The sequence below is a fragment of the Petaurus breviceps genome, unplaced genomic scaffold (assembly GCF_028583685.1).
Source record: "Petaurus breviceps papuanus isolate PSGF00001 unplaced genomic scaffold, PetGlider_PUasm1.0 214, whole genome shotgun sequence".
NCBI lineage: Eukaryota > Metazoa > Chordata > Mammalia > Diprotodontia > Petauridae > Petaurus > Petaurus breviceps.
Genome location: NW_027185863.1, coordinates 15500676 through 15520781, shown reverse-complemented (window position 1 = coordinate 15520781; position 20106 = coordinate 15500676). Strand labels below are relative to the sequence as shown.

Here is a 20106-nt window from a genome sequence, read left to right as displayed (position 1 = left end):
CCAGCTATTGTGTCTGTTCCTGATCCACTCTTTCTTATTCCATTCCTTCCATGCTTCCTTATAGCATAGTGGTTATCTCAGGCTCTTAATGTCCCTTTCAGTGGAGTACAAGATTTGGCAAGTCTTAATATAAATGTCATCTAAAGACTAGCTAAGTTCAGAGGGGCTCCTACTTAGAAGATTGGCCATGAATGTTCTGGACACAGTAATTCATAAAGACTGCCCACTAAAGATATGAGGAAGACTGCAATATAGGTTAGTGGATAGAGCACCAATGAAACTTTGGATCAAATATGTTAACTACATAATAACCAGGTTCTATAAGAGAAGTTGACCCAATTGAAATCCTTGTTAAAGTTACTATTTCCATTCATTTACTTAACATTACTGAAGTATAAGGCATTCATAGAAATGAACTGGTTTATTTAGTTTTTATGTTCTTCTCTCCTTTCCTAAAATATCTATATCATTCATTTCTATATCTAACTTCTTAAAAACTTACTAAATAAAATTTAGGGAACTATGGAAAGAATATTTAATACTATTTTCTACTGTCAAAAATAGCTCTTTTGGGTAATCTTGAAAAACACTTTTCTACTTAAAAATTGAGTCTCTACTAAGAAAATAAGGAAAATCAATAACATTATTTGAAAAAAAATGTTTACAAAGGAAAAAATGCTCATCTACAAACTTCATAGTAAACCACAGGATTCTAAGAATTCATTTTATCACAATGCATTTGATGCTCCCAACAAACCTATCTTCTCTTAGATCTGCATGCCAAAGTTCTGTTGATTCTGTATAAACAGTTTCCATACAAAACTCATAATTGAACTATTAATTACCCTAGGCAATTGTTGTGCTTCTTAAATCATTCCCTCCAAACACCAAGGATTTCTCTTGAAATGCAATATTTCTTCCCTATAATATATTGTAGATGGGATTCTGGAACTGGGCAGGGGATCAGGCTTGATGATCCCCAGAGTCCCTTCAGACTCTGTGACTCTTGTGTTTGTCCTTCATTTTCCAAGAGGACCATGGCATCTGGGAATTGATGATATGACTTGCAGTTCACTTTGATGTGAGGGAGGGAGGGAGGGCTGCTGTGCAAGATCACTAGCCTCACTTTCTCCTCCAAAGTTATCAGGATCCAAACTGGAGATGACCCAGTGACTATAAGAATACAGTTATCCCTTCCACATCATGGAGTAAGTTAAGGGCATGGCACCCTGAATCTGGAAAATCTGCATAAAAAATTTTGAGCCTGCCTTTGCATGAGAGAAATCTGAATTTTTTTCTTTTTCTTTTATGGGGTGTTTACAGCATCTTATTGTAAAATTTGGGCTGATATTGTATAACACTATGAATATATTTCATGCTTTTCTCAGTTTCTAAACCTTTTCTGTGTCATCTGCTGGCCTTTGTGTGTCATCTTCTGGTTCCTCCCCAGAAATTCCCATTAATATCTTATGCTGATGCATGATATATCGGAACCTTGTTGGGGGAAGTCACGATGGGGAAGGAAAAAATTAAGAAATCAAAATCCAGAGCATTGACATTTTTTGTAGCTGTTGATGAGCCTTACCTTTTACTCCTTGGAATCCTGGACTACCCTCTGGTCCAGGAGGACCTGGCTGACCAGGGGTCCCCATTACTCCCATTTCTCCCTTGGGACCTATGAGAGAAGGAAAAGAAGAGTTAATGTTATTTCAGATTTGCATTTAGTTGAGAGTTCTTCACTTGGCCCCAAATAGTATCATTTCACTTAACAATTCTGGGGAGGAAGAAGAGCTCGCAAATGTGACTTACCTGGAAAACCTGGAAGTCCTGGAGTCCCTTGTGTGCCAGGAGGCCCAGGTAACCCTATTTGGCCTGTTAAGCCAGGAAGACCTGGACTTCCTTTATCTCCTTTGGGTCCTGGCATATCTGATCCTGGGAATCCAGGGTAACCTTTCTCTCCTTTGATTCCAGGAGGACCTGAATTAAGGCAAAAAGTAAATAATCTTAACTTGCATAATTAAAGAACAGCCTGCTAGATATTTCATTTTTAATTGGTGGGCTCTATAAGAAAGCATGTATGTTCCTAGTAAGTATAATTAACCTAAAGTAACAACTTCAGCAGGAGTTAAGCTAAAGACTAATTATCAATAAATAATTATTCATGGATTCCCACTATCCTGCCCCTCCTTTATTATAAGATTATTGAAGGAACTAGATATTGCTTCTGTTCATATGCCCCCACCCTAATTTAAATCAGTCACTAATTAACACCACCACTAAGGAAGTAATAAAGAGAATCTACTTGCATTTGGTTACAAAAATGTTAAATAGATGATAAAAAGTCAAGGATGTTTTACTCATTCTGTTCTAATGGCATGTGCCACAAGCACATGGGAAGGAACACTAATTTAGATAACCAATCAAACTATTTCTACAAATTGGAATTTTTCTCCTAGTACATTATTGGTAGAGCTTTGAAATGGCCCAGCCATTCTGGAAAGCAATTGGGTGCTATGCCCAGCAAGTTACCAAACTGTTCCCATCCTCTGACCTGACTATATCACTATCAAGTCTATACCTTAAAGAAACTGAAGAAAGAAGAAAAGGTCCATCTATGAATACAATTGAATGCTATTGTGTCATATGAAATGATGAACTAGACGGAGGAGACTAAGAAGACCTGCATGAACTGGTGTAAATCAAAGGGAGCAGAACAAGGAGAATTATTTATACAATAATAACATTATAAAGAAAAACAAGTTGGAAAGACTTTATGACTATGACCAACATAATGATAAATTGCAAATCTAAAAGGATGAATATGAATCATGCCACTCACCACCTGACAGAGAAGTGATAAACTTTAAAATGCAAAATGAGACATACATTTTTGGACATCTGTCAGACTGTGTAGCTGTAGGTATGCATTGAAAGATTTGCTTCTCTTTTTTTTATTTTTAAAATAAAATTAAAATTAAAAATAAATTTTAAAATATTTGTTTTTCAATTTTAAAAAAATTGCTCAAATAATGTGGGGAGTTAAAAAATTGTTACTTGAAACATAAAGATTATAAAGAAAAATGAAAAAATGCTTTTTTTTTCAAATCCTGTCCCACCCAACATATTATTTGGGTTTATTCCTATCCCTTCTTCCACTGACATTACAGTATCTTTTCCCATCTACTGAGAGCACAAGAAACTGTGAATTACCTGTTGACCCTGGTGGCCCCTGTCCGCCAGGGGGGCCCATAACTCCAGGAGGGCCTATTCCTGGAACACCAGGGGCACCTTTCGGTCCTTGGATTCCTTGTAACCCTGGGTCACCTAAGAAGAAGAAAGAAAACTTGTAAACCTGTTACTCACATCAGGAATCTCCTGCTTCCTACTTACAGACAGGCAATTTCAGGAAAGGAATTAATTTTGGTCAGTTGGAGTTTTCCCTTTGAAAACATTACCTCTGAGGCCCTGTAGCCCAGGTGGCCCTATAAGTCCATGTTCTCCTGGGATGCCTGGTCCACCAACATTTCCCTTTTCACCAGGAAGGCCTGGAATGCCAGGAAGACCTGATGATCCTTTAGGACCTGGCAACCCCACTCCAGGTTCACCCTTGATATTAAAGAGAAGAAAAAAAATGAAAAGGCCAGATCAATTTACAACAAACATAACCAGCTATTCAGATTTGCCCTGTAGTCTGAATATTACCCCTTTATTAAGAAGGCATTAGTTCACTAATTAGAAAGCAGTTATTCTGTATTTTGTCATTTGGGTCCAACATGAAGACCTTGGGAGCTCTAGGTCCAGAAAAGCATGTTGGGACACAATCAAATTCACAAGTTCAATGCACACTCATTTTTTCCCTTAAAAAAATTTAATAAATACTAACAAATGTGAACATTTTAATATACAAATCAAAAAGGACTGTATTTTAAGACCTTATAGTTCTCTCCTTCTCTCTCTTCCAAATACTCAATGCAGAATGTAAAAGTTAAGTTTCTTTTTTTTTTTTTAATGCTAAATAGGACTCATCTTCTGGCCTTCCTTCAAGACAAATTGCACTGCTACATCCACTGATAAACAAAGCACCTTCAATATAAGTAAATGCAACAAATTGTTGTTCAGTCGTTTTTCAGTCATGTCTGACTCTTCACAATCTCATTTAGGGTTTTCTTGGCAAAGACACTGGAATGGTTTGCCATTTCCTTTTCCAGTTCACTTTCCAGGGGCACAGAGCTAGTGAATATGTGAGGCTGAGTTTGAATTCAGGAAAATAAGTCTTTCAGATTCCAGACCCAGTGCTCTACTCACTATACTACCTAACTGCCCTATTTGTAAGATCCTGCCCTACTAATGTCTAAAGCAAAAACAGAAAATGACAGACAGTCCCTGTACTCAAAAAGCAATGCAGTCATTAAAAAGTCCTCTTTTATGGGAAAGGAATCAAGGCTGCCTTCTAGCTGAGGCTGTAGGACAAAAACTCCCCATTGCATGGTGATTTATCCCAGCCTAACGATGATAATAATAGCAAGTAGACCTTATCTAGTAACATAGGGTTTACAGAGCACTTTACACATTATCTCAGTTGATCTTCACAACAGCCATGGGAGCCATGGGAGGTGGGTGCTGTTATTAACCCCATTTTTTTGCTTTTTCTTTTGGAGGGCAATTGGGGTTAAGTGACTTGCCCAAAGTCACATCGCTAGTAAGTGTGTCAAGTGTCTGAGACTGGATTTGAACTCAGGTCCTCCTGATTCCAGGGCCAGCGCTCTATTCAGTGCACCACCTAGCCTCCCCAACCCCATTTTTACAGTAAAGGAAACTGAGACAGAGGTTAAATGACTTGCCCAGGGTCACACAGTAAGTGTTTGAGGTAGAATGTGAATGCCAGACTTCTTGTCTTCAAGCCCAGTACCCTACCAAAGTACCTTGCCTAAAAGGAAAGACAGCAGAACCCCCGGCAAACTTTTAAAATCTATCGTCTTTAGTCCCGTTTTTTCTTCTTGCATCTTCTTCCACACATCTATCTAGCACCTGGCATCCTTCAAAGCTTTGAAAGGATTTGATATTCGCTGATTGATTGATTGACAGTGGGTAATTCCTTCCCACTACAGTGTTCCCTCTACCAGGTACTTCAGGCATCAGCAAGCTGATATGGAAATTGTTTTTAGGGTGGAAGGGATCCTTTAATGGTACTGACTACTAAACCTGACACTCAAAGTAATAAGCCACATGAAATCAAGAAAGGAAAGAAACATGCATTTTATTAAGCATCTATTATGTACCAGACATTATGCCAAGTTCTTTGCAAATATTATCTCACTTGATCCTACAACAATCCCGGGAGGTAGGTGCCACTATTAACGCCTCAATTTACAGCTGAGAAAACTTAAACAAACAGAGGTTAAAGTGCCTTGCCCAGGGTCACACAACTAGCAAGAGTTTGAGGCTGATTTGAATTCAGGTCTTTTTTACTCCAGGTTCAGTGCTGCCTCAGAAATCAGGGTATTTGAGAGTTAGAGTCAGAGGCCAACTTCTCCATCCTATACCTAAATGAGACCAACTTGAGCTGGTTCTTTTAGGGTAACAGAAAAAGAAGAGAGAACCAAAGGATGTTCCTAGGCCCTAGAACTAGAAGGGAACCAGGAGATCATCTGGTTCACACCCCGACTTTTATGGGTCAGGAAATTGAAGACCACAGAAGTAAAGTGAGTTGTCCAAAGTCACAAACATACTAAGTTGTGGAACTGGGACAGGAATTGAGGTCCTCTCAAAGCAAGTCCCCTGCTCATTGCACTTACCCTGAAGTTAACCCTCTACCCCCTCCAGAGAAGTTGTCTCAGCCTTGTGTGGCCATAGGGTTAGTGTTCTTGATTCAGGACAAGGAGCTAGTTCTGTCCTAGTAGAAAGGTTTCCATTCTCAACCTAACCTAACTCAACAAAGAATTCCTTCTGTTCTCAGACTCTCTGATACCAATTTTTTTGTTTTCTGATATATATAATATTATTTTAGTATCTTTTTCTCCTATAAGATATGTCCCTTCCTCTCAAGTTCTAAAGTAATAGGCTGCCTGAATTTGAACTAAGCCTAAACTTGAATTAGAGTTGTGTCAATTAGTAGGTATATAACCTTGAACAAATGACATGACCTCTCAATTTCTTTATTGCTAAAATGAAGGGATTGGACTATGATCTTCCAGGCCCCTCTTAGTTCTAAAATCCTAGAATCTGCTCCTATTTTAATTCTGCCCTCTGGTCATGCAGTTTCTAAGGAAATGTGTCATGAATCATAGAATTAAAGAGTCAAAGATACAATAAAGCTAAAAAGAGATTCACAGATGAGGAAACTGAAATCAAGAAAGGTTAAGTGACTGGGCCAAGGTCATTCAGAAAGTTACTAACAAAGATGGCACTGTAGGTCAGATTTCCCATCTCCTAGTCCATGCTCATTCATAAGAGAACATTCACTTCCTTAATAATAGGTTGTTGTTTACAAAATCTAAATGTATTTAGGAGCTATTGATCCTGAAGTGACTTGTTGGAGTATAGTCCCCAGTCAAGGAATTAATTCAGCATCACAGAACTTGTTTTTCTTTCCAGTAAAAAAAAAAATCATGTAGATAGGCCAGCCAGATCTATAAGCTACATTTAGACTGATTGAAAACAAAACAGTGAAACTCTAGCAAATGATAACATAAAAGGTGAGACTTGAGCTACATTATCTCTGGCACTTTTCCTTCCTCATGAACACTTTTAAAAAACAATAAAAGAAAGAACAATACTACTCACTTTTTGGCCTGGAACACCTGGATTTCCTGGTAACCCATCAAATCCTGGACGACCTGGATTTCCAGGCTGACCTATAGCTCCAGGTAAGCCATCAACACCTATTAAATAAAGCAGGTCATTAACAACTCAGTAGTTTTGTGGCCTACTGAACTAGGCCTGAACTTATCTGGAAGATAAAGCAGAGATCCATCCTTTGAAGGCTACAAGCATGGATAAGTTATTCAGCTGGCATCATTGAGGGATACCAAAAGCGCTGTTATGAGCACTTTACAACCTACACACCCCTTTTTTCCAAAATCTATACATTCTTAATTTCTTCTCTCTATCTTTTCTATGCCCTTCTTTCTATACCCCTTCACCCAAAACTCATTTTCTCCTTCTTTTAACTTAAGTCTGATAGAAGAATGGGTAGTTAAGGTACTAGTTGGTGAGAATTTGTTAAATTAAATACCTACTATGTAATAATGTCCCAGGCATTGTGCTGGACATAACTGGTCATCATTTAGTCTTTCAGGTAATATTCAAGCCAAAAAAAGCTTTATCATCACCTGCTCTAGAAATGTATTAATAATATGGCTATTAAGGTGTCTGGGATCTATGTGATTCTGTGCTGTGGGAAAAGTCGGGTGAAAGGAGCAGAGATTAACATTTTTAATTTTTTAAAAAATCTTCATCATTCTATTGGCCCAATGGCTAGGAAACTAGGGCAGACCCTGGACAAACAGCATTATGTTCAGGGTCTGAGTGGCTAGAACTGCGATTACATTGGTATTGAGAATTCCCAATGATAAAATTCCTTTACTAATACTGGTCAGTTTCTTGAATAGAATTGATCCATGCCATATAGACCAGGCTGTGTTACTGAACAAGTAAATTCAAAGAAGACAGTTTCTTGAATAGAATTGATCCATGCCATATAGACCAGGCTGTGTTACTGAACAAGTAAATTAAATTATCAAAGAGGACTGACTTTATCCCAATTGGCTACAATTAGCTATAATAGAGGCTCTCAAAAACTGAAAGAGGGCCAATCAGGATCACAGTGGGAAGGAGGGAACAGCTATGGAGATGGGAATCTCCTCTCCATACACAGGCTTCCTAGTCCTGGATATGTTTGTGTCCTCTTTCCTGGCATCCCAAAAGATTTTCCTGTACATTCTTGGAAATGCTACACTGCCTCTCCTTATGTTACAGTTTCCTGTGGAGAAAGGGTTTTGTTTGGTTGGTTTTTTTAGGACAATAGGGAATATCAAGTTAATGATGTTTCTGGGTCTACTTTACATTATATTTCATATACAGATTTTCCTCCCCAATCCCAAGCTCCTCCCTAATCAAAATTACTCAACTTATCAGTAAAACATAACCAAAATAAGTTATGGCTATCATACTAAATGCTTGTAAATCACTTCTCTTAAAACCACCACCATCTCACTTTTGAAAAAGTAATCTTATAAGATAACTTCATATCTTTATAGAGAATTTTTGCTAGGTTACAGAATTATTTCAGGCTCATGTTCTTATTTTATTTCTACAATATCTTCCTGGGGCAGAAATGTAAAGATATTATTAACTCATTTTACATTCAGAGAAATTGAAACAGAAACATAAGATTTTTCAGCTAGTAGAATGGACAATAAGCAGATTCCCAGTCCAGTGTTTTTAGTTTTAGCTAAGCAATTTTTTATCGTTTAAAACTTTTACCTTTTGGCCCTGGGGGTCCTGGAAACCCTATTCCTGGTTGACCAACAGCACCTTTTTCTCCTGGAGGTCCTTGTCTTCCTGGGGTTCCAGGAAAACCTCTGTCACCTTTAACAAGAATAGCAAATGGTCAACTCAAGCTAAATTTAGAAGTTTGTCATGCTTCAACTTAAAGTACAAATTTTTAAAAAATACCTTGGGGTCCTGGGAAACCTGGGGGTCCTGGAACTCCTTCTGCCCCTGGGGGACCAGGTAGAGGAACCACCTTTCCTGCTTTACCCTTAGGACCTGAGAAAAATGGAAACACATTGAAAGACTCTGCATGCCTATTGTCTTTGCACCATCTAAATTATAATATTTAATTGCATTTATAAAAATTAAAGTGAAGTCTAGTTTGTATTTTCCCCACTTCCTTTTCCTAATTTTCTGAAATCTTTCAGAGAAAGCATTTTCCTTGAAATTCACATCCAAAATGATTTGCATAAAAACCTCAAAAGTTGTGGCCAAACATTTTAAAATTCTGGTTTGTCATGATAATTCCTAAAAAATTCCAAAGAAACAAATCCAAATCTTACTGCATGAAAAATTATTCCAGAATAATCACCTGTTCAGATATAACTTGTTATTCAATTAGCGTGCTTTAGAAAGTTCTGAACATATTTTCAATGGACTATGTATAGTCCAATGGATAGAGAACTGGCCAGAGACCCAATAAGATATGGGTCAATCCTTCTGATATATACCAGCTATATGCCTCTATACAAGTCATCTAAATTCACAGTGTTCTAGGCAATTCTTTAAAACTATTGTGGTTTGCTCTTCAAGTTGCAGAGAAAGTGCTAACCAGCACCTTAGTATAAGAAGTTTCCTCAACTAGTGAAATCACAGGTAGATTCCCTATCCCTATGTCACCTTACTCAACAATAACATATATCTTTTCCTCTGTATCAGACTGAAAGCTACTTGGGATGAGGGTCTGTGTTACACCTGTCTCTAGAGCCTGGCAAAGTATTTTTCCTAAATGTTTTGCTGAATGATGTTGATTTGTTGTTCAGTCATTTCAGTCATGTTTGACTCTTAGTGACACCATTTTGGGGGTTTTCTTGGCAAAGATACTGGAGTGGCTTGCCATTTCCTTCTCTATCTCATTTTACAGATGAGGAACTGAGGCAAACAGGGCTAAGTGACTTGTCCAAGGTTACACAGTTAAAAAGTCTCTGAGGCTGGATTTGAACTCATGAAGATGAGCCTTTCTGATGCCAGCCAGGCCCAACACTCTATCCACCGCACCAAGTAGCTGACTCAATAATAATAATAATAATAATATATTCATGTAGACTATTGATTCCTAGTTTGGTGATTGTTTTAAACTCTATACTATCTATTCATTTAAGAAATATCAGTTGCTAATGAGATGGGAAGTTCCAGAAATTCAATCTGCATGTTTTGACCATCATTTTTTTCTTTCTTACCAATGTTCTCTCTTGAGTTAATTAATATCACACATATTTACTCAGTCGAAAGCTTTTCCCTGAAAGTTCTAATGCATATTCATCTTCCTCTGTATATACAGTTTCATTTATCACCTGGAGAGACTCAATTGAAGTCTGCTAGGATTTAGCTGGGCAGTCATAGAGACAAGGTTACAATCTCCATGTGCACCTCTAATTATGGGGAATCCTGGATTGACAGTGTTTATGTATACATATGTCATCCTAGGTTCACTTTAAATCAAAATAGACATGAAAGTATTATGATTTATATTTTCCTTTGCTCTTTGGCACACTGACAGAACTCATCTAGTCAAGAAGACCACTGCTTAGTAACTATAAAAATGAAAGAATACATGAACTCAAAGGAAAAAAAAAACAAGACAGTAAATTAAGATATAGAGGTGAAGTTGGAATAGACCTCTAACCCTAATAGCTGGCTTTTATTTATGCATGTAATCCTACCCTGATCTACGCCCTCCTTTTTCTCTCTGAGATAGCTTGCTGATCACCCATACTTTAGATGTTTGGGGTTCCTAGAGAAGGACCACTACCACATGGACACAAATCACATTTTCTGGGAATCCTAAGGGTAACCATATTGTGAAGGAATATACACTCCTCTTATTTGTCACTGTAGTTCCTGAGACTTCTAAAATATGCTTCCCATTCACACAAAATCAGTCAGCCACACTGATGACACCATTAACTTTTTTTCCAATTACATGTAAAAACAATGTTTAAATTTTTTAAAATAAAAATTGTTTTTTTTTACATGCAACTGGGAAATAGAATACACAGGCACTGGGGTATAGAAATCCATCTTGCCCTACTAGAAATTTGGGGGGGATGGGGGAGGATATAAGAGAGAGCAGATTGGGGGAGGGGTATTCAGTAGACTTGCTATCTCAGGGTGAGGGTTAGGGGAAAGACAGGGAGAAAATTTGCAACTCAAAATCTTGTGGAAATGAATGTTGAAAACAAAATAAGTAAATAAAATATTAATTTAAAAAATTTGGTTTTTCTATTTTGAGTTCCAAATTCTCTCCCTCCCTTCTCCTCTTCCTCTCTCCTTGAGAAGGCAAGCAGTTTGATAGACATTATAGCTATAGAGTCTCACACAATATATTTATTTACATATTAGCCATGTTGCAAAAGAAAACACAGACCAAAACAAAAATAGAAAGTAAAAAAGGATGCTTTCATCTGCCCTCAGACTCCACCAGTACTTTCTCTGGAGTGGATAAAATTTTTCATTATCAGTATTACTGAGAATACTTAAGTCATTTACAATTTAATCACCTTCACAATAAAACATTTTCTTGGCAACTTTTGTCAAATACTGAGTTCTTTTCCCAAAAGCTTGGATCTTTGCTTTTATCAACCATTAGATGACTATGGTCATCTATTAATGTGTATTGTGTACCTAATCTATTCCACTAAATCATTTCTTGATCTTTTTAGCCAGTATCACATAGTTTTGATGATTATGTTGTTGTTTTTCAGTCATTTCAGTCGTGTCTGATTCTTTGTGACCTCACTTCAAGTTTTCTTATTTTGATGATGATCTCTTTGTCATAGAGGTTGTCATCGGTACTGCTAGGCTACCTTCCTTTACATTTTTTCCTACTGATTCTCTTGATAGTCTTGACCTTTTGTTCTTCCAGATGAATTTCATAATTTTTTTCTAGTTCTATAAAATAATTTTTGGTAGTTTGACTGGTACAGCACTGAATAAGTAGATTCATTTAGGTAGAATTGTCATTTTTATTACATTGCCTCAATCTATCCATAGGCCATTTATATTTTTCCAATTGTTTAGATACAATTTTATTTGTGTGAAAGATTTTGTAATTATGCTTCTGGGTTTGTCTTGGCAGGTAGACTCCCATGTATTTAATATTGCCTAAAGTTATTTTAAATGGAACTTCTCTTTTTATGTCTTGCTACTGGAATTTGTTAGAAATATATAGAAATCCTAAAGGTTTATGTGGGTTTATTTTATAGGCTGCAACTTTGCTAAAGTTGTTAATTATTTCAATTAGTTTTTTTAGTTGATTCTCTAAATATACCATCCTATCATCTGCAAAGAGTGATAGTTTTCTTTCTTCATTGCCCATTCTAATTCCTTCAATTTCTTTTTCTTCTCATTGCTAGAGTTAGCAATTCTAGTGCAATATCAAATGATAGTGGCAATAATGTGTATTTTGAATATTGAATGATATTGGACATCCTTGCTTCACTTATGATTTTATTGGGAAAGCTTCTAGCTTAGCCCCATTACAAATAATGCTTGCTGATGGTTTGAATAGATACTTATCATTTTAAGGAAAGCTCCGTTTATTCCTATATTTTCCAGTGTTTTCAATAGGAATGACTATTATATATTGTCAAAAGCTCTTTCTGCATCTATTGAGATAATTAAATTTTTGTCGGTTTTGTTATTGATTTGGTCAATTATGATGATAGTTTTCCTCATATTGAACCAGCTCTACATTCCTGGCATAAATCCCATCTGGTCATTGTGTATGTTCTTTATGATATATTGCTATAATGTCCTTGCTAATATTTTATTTAAAATTTTTGCATAAAATTAATTTAAGAGAAATTGGCCAACAGTTTTCTTTTTCTGTTTTTGCTTCTCTTGGTTTGCATTATCAGCATCATATTTGTGTCACAAAAGGAATTTGGTAGGACTCATTTTTTTTTGCCTATTTTCCCAAATAGTTTACATAGTATTGTATAAATAATACAAAGAATTAATTGTTCTTTAAATATTTGGTAGAATTCATTTGTGAATCCATCTTGTCCTGGGGAGTTTCTGTGAGTAAGTTCATTGATGACTTGTTCAATTTCTCTTTCTAAGATAGGTTTGTTTTTTTTAAGTGTTATATTTCCTCTTCTGTTAATCTGAGCAGTTATTATTTTTTTAATATTGTTCCATTTCACTTAGATTGTTAAATGTATTGGTATATAATTGGTCAAAATAGCTCCTAATAATTGCTTTAATTTCATCCTCATTGGTGGTGAACCCATCTTTTCATTTTTTTATACTAGTAATTTTGCTTTCTTCTGCTTTCTAATAAAATTAACCAATGGTTTATCTACATTTTTTTTTCATTAAACCAGCTTCTAGCTTTATTTATTAGTTCAATTGTTTTCTTTAATTTTATAAATCTCTCCTTCAATATTCAGGATTTCTAATTTGGTGTTTAATTGGAGAATTTTAATTTGTTCTTTGTCTAGTTCTTGTTTTTTAGTTGCATGCCTAATTCATTGATGTGCTTCTTCGTTTTATTGATGTAAAGGTATAGAGATAAACATTTCCCCCTAAGTACTGCATTGGACTCATCCCATAAATTTTGGCATGGTGTCTCATTGTTGTAATTTTCTGTAATGAAATTATTTATGGTTTATTTAATTAGTACTTTGACCCATTCATTCTTTAGGATTAGATTATTTAGTTTCCAATTAATTTTAATCTATCTTTCCATGGCCCTTTAATGAACATAATTTTTATTGCATTATGATCTGAAAATGATGTATTTAATATTACTGTTTTTCTGCATTTGGCAGTGAGGTTTCTGTGCTTTAATATATGGTCAGTTTGTGTGTAGATATCATGAACTGCTGAGAAAAAGGTATATTCCTCTCTGTTCCCATTCAATTTTCTCCAGAAATCTATCATATTAAATTTTCTAAAATTCTATTCATCTCCTTAACTTCTTTCTTGTTTATGTTTTGGTTAGCTTCACCTAGTTCAGAGAGAGAAAAGCTGAGATAACCCACTAGTATAGTTTTACTGTCTAGTTCTTCCTGTAACTCATTTAACTTTTCCTTTAAGGATTTGGATGCTATGCTCTTTGGTACATATATGTTTAGTATTGATATTACTTCATCATCTATGGTACCTTTTAACAAAATGCAGTTTTCCTGCTTATTTCTTTTAATTAGATCTATTTTTGCTTTTGCTTTGTCTGAGAAAATGATTGCTAGCTTTGCCTTTTTTCTATTTCAGATGAAGCATAATAAATTTTGCTTCAGTCCCTTACCTTGTGTGTCTCTCTTCTTCAGGTATATTTCTTGTAAAAAATATATAGTTGGATTCTGGTTTTTAAACCACTCTGCTATACACTTCCATTTTATGATTGAGTTCCATTCACAGTTATGATTACTAAACGTATTTCACTCCATCCTATTTTCCCTGTTTATCCATCACTCTCCCTCTTTCACTCCCTCTCCCTCAGTGTCCTTTCACTCCTTTCGCTTTGACCTTCCTCAAAAGTGATGATGGTTGATGGTTTTTTACCCAGAATAAAACTTTTTTAAAAATTGGAGTCCATGCTCTCACTGCCCCTGCTTTATCAACTAAGTTTGTGTGATATTATTGGTTCTCAGGAAATAGGGAGACCCAAAGAAAGGGAGAAAAATGGGGGAACAGCTCATTAGTGAAATAGAACACACAACATTTATCAGTTAAGTTCACCACCGCACAATTCATGGTGACTCAAAACAATTACAATAGTAGCATCATGGATTACCATAACAGAGTAACAATTATGAAAAAAAAATCAAGTATTGTGAGAATTACCAAAATGTGACACAGAGAAATGATGTGAACATGTGCTGTTGGAAAAATGCCACTGGTAGGCTTGCCCAAGTCAGGGTTGTAAAAAAACTTCAATTTGAAAAATAAATTATAACTTTTTTAAAAATGCAATATCTGCAAAGCAACATAAAGTAAAGCCCGATAAAAGGAGGTATGTTTGTACTCCTTCTGACTGCCCTAATAATGATAAAAGTTCTTAGGAGTTACAAGAATCATCTTCCATGTAGGAATTTAAACAGTTTAACTTTATTGAATCACTTACGATTTTTTCTTTCATATTTACCTTTTTATGCTTCTCTTGAGTCATATTTGAAAGTCAAATTTTCTATTAAGCTCAGGTCTTTTCATCAGAAATGTTCGAAAGTGCTCTATTTCATTGAATTTTGATTTTTTTCCACTGAAGGATTATACACAATTTTACTGGGTAGATAATTCTTGGATGTAATCCTAGATCCTTTACCCTTTGGAATATCGTCTTCTAAGCCCACCAATCCTTTAACGTAGAAGCTGCTAAATCTTGTGTTATCCTGACTGTGGCTCCACAATACTTGAATTGTTTCCTTCTGGTTGCTTGCAATATTTCCTCATTGACCTGGGAGCTCTAGAATTTGGCTATAATATTTCTGGGAGTTTATATTTTGGGATCACTTTCAGGAACTGATCAATGAATTCTTTCAGTTTGCATTTCACCCTCTGGATCTAAGATATTGGGACAGTTTTCCTTGATGATTTCTTGAAATACAATGTCTGAGCTTTTTTTGATCATGGAAATATTCAGAAATCATGAAAGATATTGACCCTGACAGCAGAGAACATAGCCAATCATGGATTCAAGGGTTAATTAGCCCTGGCATTTGGGAACTAAACAGTAGGGAATAGTATACCCAAGGATTCCAGCTGAGCCTCCTTCCCAGGAGAGTAGATGCACCCTGGGGTAACAGCAAATGGATACCACAAGATGATAAAGTATACCAGGGGTATACAGTACCACAAGTATGACCTGCCTTAGTCATATGTGTTCTCTGTGAGTATATTAAAATACTAGTGTACTATGAATTTGTGTCCACTCTTCCTATGAAAATTGTGTGTACTTGTGGTATAATATACCCTAGGTTTATGGAAGGAGTATATTATAGTTATTTTCTTACTATGTCACCTTGGTAAATGACTTTGTTTTGATTCAATTGTGTCTGTTGGCTATTAAAGATACAAAGAGTTACAGTTTTAAAAGTATAGACTGAGAGGGCTTGTCATGTGAACCCAAGATGGCAGGTGTTCCCTCTGGAAGCCCCAACCTATGATTTCTAGTTGGAGAGGGGTAGCTTCCTTCAGCTACATAAAGGACAAAGACTCATAAAATTTTAAAGCTGAAAGAGATGGCAAAGACAATTTATTCCTCTCCACTAATTTTACAGATGAGGAAACTGAGGGCTGAAGAGGCCAAGTAATTTGTCAATAGTCATAACAGAAGCCGAACTAGGGACACAACCATGTTATAATTCATTGCTCATTCTACTATACTATACACGTGGCAATTTTATTAATACTTAATGTGTTCCGACTACTTACCTGGGAGGCCTGGTGAGCCAGGGCTTCCTGGAAAACCTGCTTGTCCTTTGTCACCAACTGGACCAGGTAGACCAAATCCTGGTGGGCCAGGAGGGCCTATATCACCACGACTCCCAGGAAATCCAACTCCTCCAGGGAGACCACGTTCTCCTTTTAGCCCTATTGAACCCTTTAATAAAAAGATAATTAGCTATTATACTTGTTCATTTCCTAATCTTTAGGAGTTTGGGGTAAATAAGTATCCTATACTTATCTCCCCATCCTTTCCCCAGCCCAAACCAATGCCCTTCTATTATCAAGTTTGACTGAGAGCTGAAGGTATAAGATTAATCTACATATCTCCAGCCTAGATTAATTCTCTAGCCCCACAAGAGCTTTTCTTAATTACAATGAGAAAATATCCCTAAATGTCACCAAAAACAATATATCAGTGCTCAAAATTTAATATCCCAATCAAATGCCTCAGAATCATTCCTACTCTCCCAAATCATAATTTTCTAGGACCTGTTCCCTAACCTTCAGCGTGCAATCCATCATTATTATCACCACTTTCTCCTAGATGTCACACTAACTTTATATCTGAACACCAGTCAAATTATTTGCTAAAAATAGATAACTATTTAAATATAAATCTCTTTATTCCCCTTTGCTCCAAATTAAAGTACATTGACTAAAATATGGAAATAAATATACCGGTGAGCCTTTGGGGCCCTGAAGACCAGGATGACCATCTCTTCCAGGTGTTCCTGCCCTTCCTGGGGCACCTGGTTGTCCTGGAAAACCTGGCTCTCCCTTTTCACCTTTGAGTTTTGCATCAAAATAAATCTCTCCAGGTTCTCCCTTTGCACCTGGTTCACCCCTCAGTCCTGGCAAACCTGGAGGCCCCTGTAATCATAAAACAAAATCATATTACTAAATGCATCCATTCCTCTAATAATCAATTAATCTAGTAATGTGTTCTATAATGGAATAAGAAATTTGACATTCTCTCCAAGTGGTATTTTAGAAAAAAATCTTCTAATATGGAACTAGTTACTATGCGACAAAGCCCAGATCCTTCTTTCTATTATTTCTCAAAGCATTCCATCTTGCTCCACTGGACATTGCAAAAATAGATATGAGAGAAAGAGCATGGAATTTTGCACATAGCTCCATTCAGAAGACTTTAATGCAAGCCCATGTGCAAAGAACCTAAATTTTTCTTTTCTCTCACAAGGTCTAAAACAGTCAAAGAATATGTGCATATGTACTGGCATAGAAGGAGATATCCAAGGGGTCTTTTCCTTGAGTGGTGCTGAATGTTTTGTGGGGCTTTTAAATCCACAGTTCAAGAGTGCCTGTTTCCCATTTTCAATTATTATTGGAGACTAGTCAATGAGAGATGAGACCAGACATGTTTTTTCTCAGGATAGTCATTAGTAAAATTGTAAAGGTTTCCTTTTATGTTTGCGCCCTTTGTTCTAGGAGATAAGGACTTTCAGGACTATGTGTGGAAACTGGAAAGCCAACATTCAGTCAACTCTATAATTAGTCACTTATGAGCAGTCAGCAGAATAGAATTTACTTTCCCAAGAGCCACATATTAGAACACATTTTTCAATTCCTGGAAAGCCACATTTGCTCGGAATGCGCACACCCACAGATGTTTTCTCATCCAGCAGCCTTCAGAACTCAGGATTCTCAAGGAAATTGCAAGTGTTTCAAATGACCAAAATAAATCACAATTACTTGTTCCTTTAGCACTGAGAAACAGCTTCTGCTTTCCAGCTGATTTAGTATAATTTTGTTAAGCTTAATCTCAGAGGATACTCTAGTACAGTATCTGGTTTTAATTTCTCACCCCTCCGATCCCCTTTCACTAAGGGGGAATCTCTTTGGATACTTGGACTTTTCAATGGAGGCGTTTGATTTACAGTAAGGAAGGGATATTGTCCTTCCCATGGTAAATGTCTATTTGCTATTTCCTAAATTGTATTATTGCTAACAGTCAAATAGTTAGGACACAATTACTGACATGACTCAGCTCATTTCTAGGATCCTGAGAAGTGTGTAAGTATCTTCTCCTAACTTCAGGATTATATACTAAAGGGCCCAGTATATTAGTGTGCTAGAAGAACACATAATGCTTAAAAAATGGATAGTCACTAGAACTATATAAAACATCCAGTACATGTTTAGGTAGACTGGGAGTAGCTAGAGAACCATTCTGGTGGCCAGTTTGTGGCCATGTTCTCTTAAATTCCTTTTGCAGGATCAGGTTCTTATAAAATCATAGATTTAGCCATGGAACACTTTTTTTTCTTCTAGTTCAACTCTCTCAGTTCATAGGGGAGGAAATTGATGCCAAGGGGCAATAGCTGACTTGTCCAAAAAGATTCAAACCAGCTCCTCTTTTGCCACAATCCAGTGTGCCCGCCACTCTATTGTGTATTTATCTTGGTATCTCCAATGTCTACCACAGTACTTGCTACACATTAGGCACTTAACAGATATTGGTTGCTTGAATACTGAATGAATGGTAAATGGCCATACCAGAAATCATTAGCTATCTCTTTCCAACTAAAGGATAAAGACTACCAACTCAGGAATGTACATACACCAGCAAATAGTGCCTTAGTCTAAATCTGGAGGCATCTAAATCTTGGTAAAGCAAGTTCCTTTGATTTTCTTTTAAAAGTTATTATTCATAGAACAATTTAGAGAATTCTGTTCAAGTCTAGTTACTGAGATGTGTGTGTACATATATGTATATATAAATTATCTATGGAATTATATATATAGACATATGCACATATATATGAAATATATAATCTATAGAACTATGTAGTTAGATATATATATATATATATATATCAATAGAGCTACAGGTGGAGTTAAATATATGATAAATCAAATGAGATAATAATTGAAAAGAGCATGTAACAGGGTCTGGTACATAGTAAGCATTATATAAATGTTAGGTTATTATATGTTCTGTTTCACCTAAGTCCCTTAAACCATTATTGGTAGTGGAAATCCCCCATTCTGTTAAAGGGGAAAAGAATCTGTATTTTATTTTTCTGGTTCTCCTTCCCACTTTGACTATTTGTATATTTGACTATATATTCACTATCACCATGAAACACTGTGTTTTGAAAGCAAAGTATCTGAGAAAGTTTACTTAGGCAATTAATGAAATCTCAGAACATATACCAGTTTGCAACTTTAAAGCATTAAAACATTAGACTGGGGTTTTTTGTCTTTTTGGAGGGGAAAAACAGGGCAGTTGGGGTTAAGTGACTTGCCCAAGGTCACATAGCTAGTAAGTGTTACGTGTCTGAGGTCAAATTTGAACTCAGGACCTCCTGACTCCGGGGCCGGTGCTCTATTCACTGTGCCACCTAACTACCCCAACCCATTATGTTTTATTGATCCCTTGGTAGCTGTTGTAGTTGTACAGTCAAAAGCACAAGAGATAATATATGTAAAGCTACGTAAAAATATATGTAAAATATAGCACAGTGTCTAGCCATAGTAGGTATTATAGAAATACTAGCTATTATCATTAAAATTGTCATCATTAAATTCATCATTTCACCAAAGTGTTTACTAGTAATCATAGTCTTTTTGCAGCTAGATAGAAGAGTAGGCATTTTTCATTATGGGATTTTTAAAAATTTTGTTTTTTAAATTCTTCATTATAAGAGACTCAGTCTTACATATACTCTAATCATGTACGCAAATTAGGTCCTAATGAAGGAAGCAGTGGGAATTGTCTTCAAAAATATGTTTATTGATATTTTGTGTAATGTCCATTATCTGATTTTCCTGTAGATTTCTTCTTCCCTCCTTGGCACTGTTGTTTCCTACCTTTCTTTTTCATTCTGTCCTCTTTTCAATCTGAAATATCTCTCTCTCTCTCTCTCTCTCTCTCTCTCTCTCTCTCTCTCTCTCTCTCTCTCTCTCTCTCTCTCTCTC

At 36.2% G+C, this 20106-nt stretch overlaps 1 protein-coding gene across 1 annotated transcript in view; it reads right to left on the bottom strand.

Annotated features, from left to right (window-relative positions):
• The window catches only part of COL4A1 (collagen type IV alpha 1 chain), a 213720-nt gene that overhangs the window by 49335 nt on the left and 144279 nt on the right, over nt 1-20106 (bottom strand). The window contains exons 25-33 of the mRNA XM_069094111.1: nt 16843-17034; nt 16150-16318; nt 8677-8769; nt 8485-8589; nt 6784-6881; nt 3456-3606; nt 3211-3324; nt 1810-1977; nt 1586-1675 (exon numbers count right to left, since the gene is read on the bottom strand). Of these exons, the coding sequence (XP_068950212.1) occupies nt 1586-1675; nt 1810-1977; nt 3211-3324; nt 3456-3606; nt 6784-6881; nt 8485-8589; nt 8677-8769; nt 16150-16318; nt 16843-17034 (1180 nt within the window). The remainder of the gene's footprint in view (nt 1-1585; nt 1676-1809; nt 1978-3210; nt 3325-3455; nt 3607-6783; nt 6882-8484; nt 8590-8676; nt 8770-16149; nt 16319-16842; nt 17035-20106) is intronic.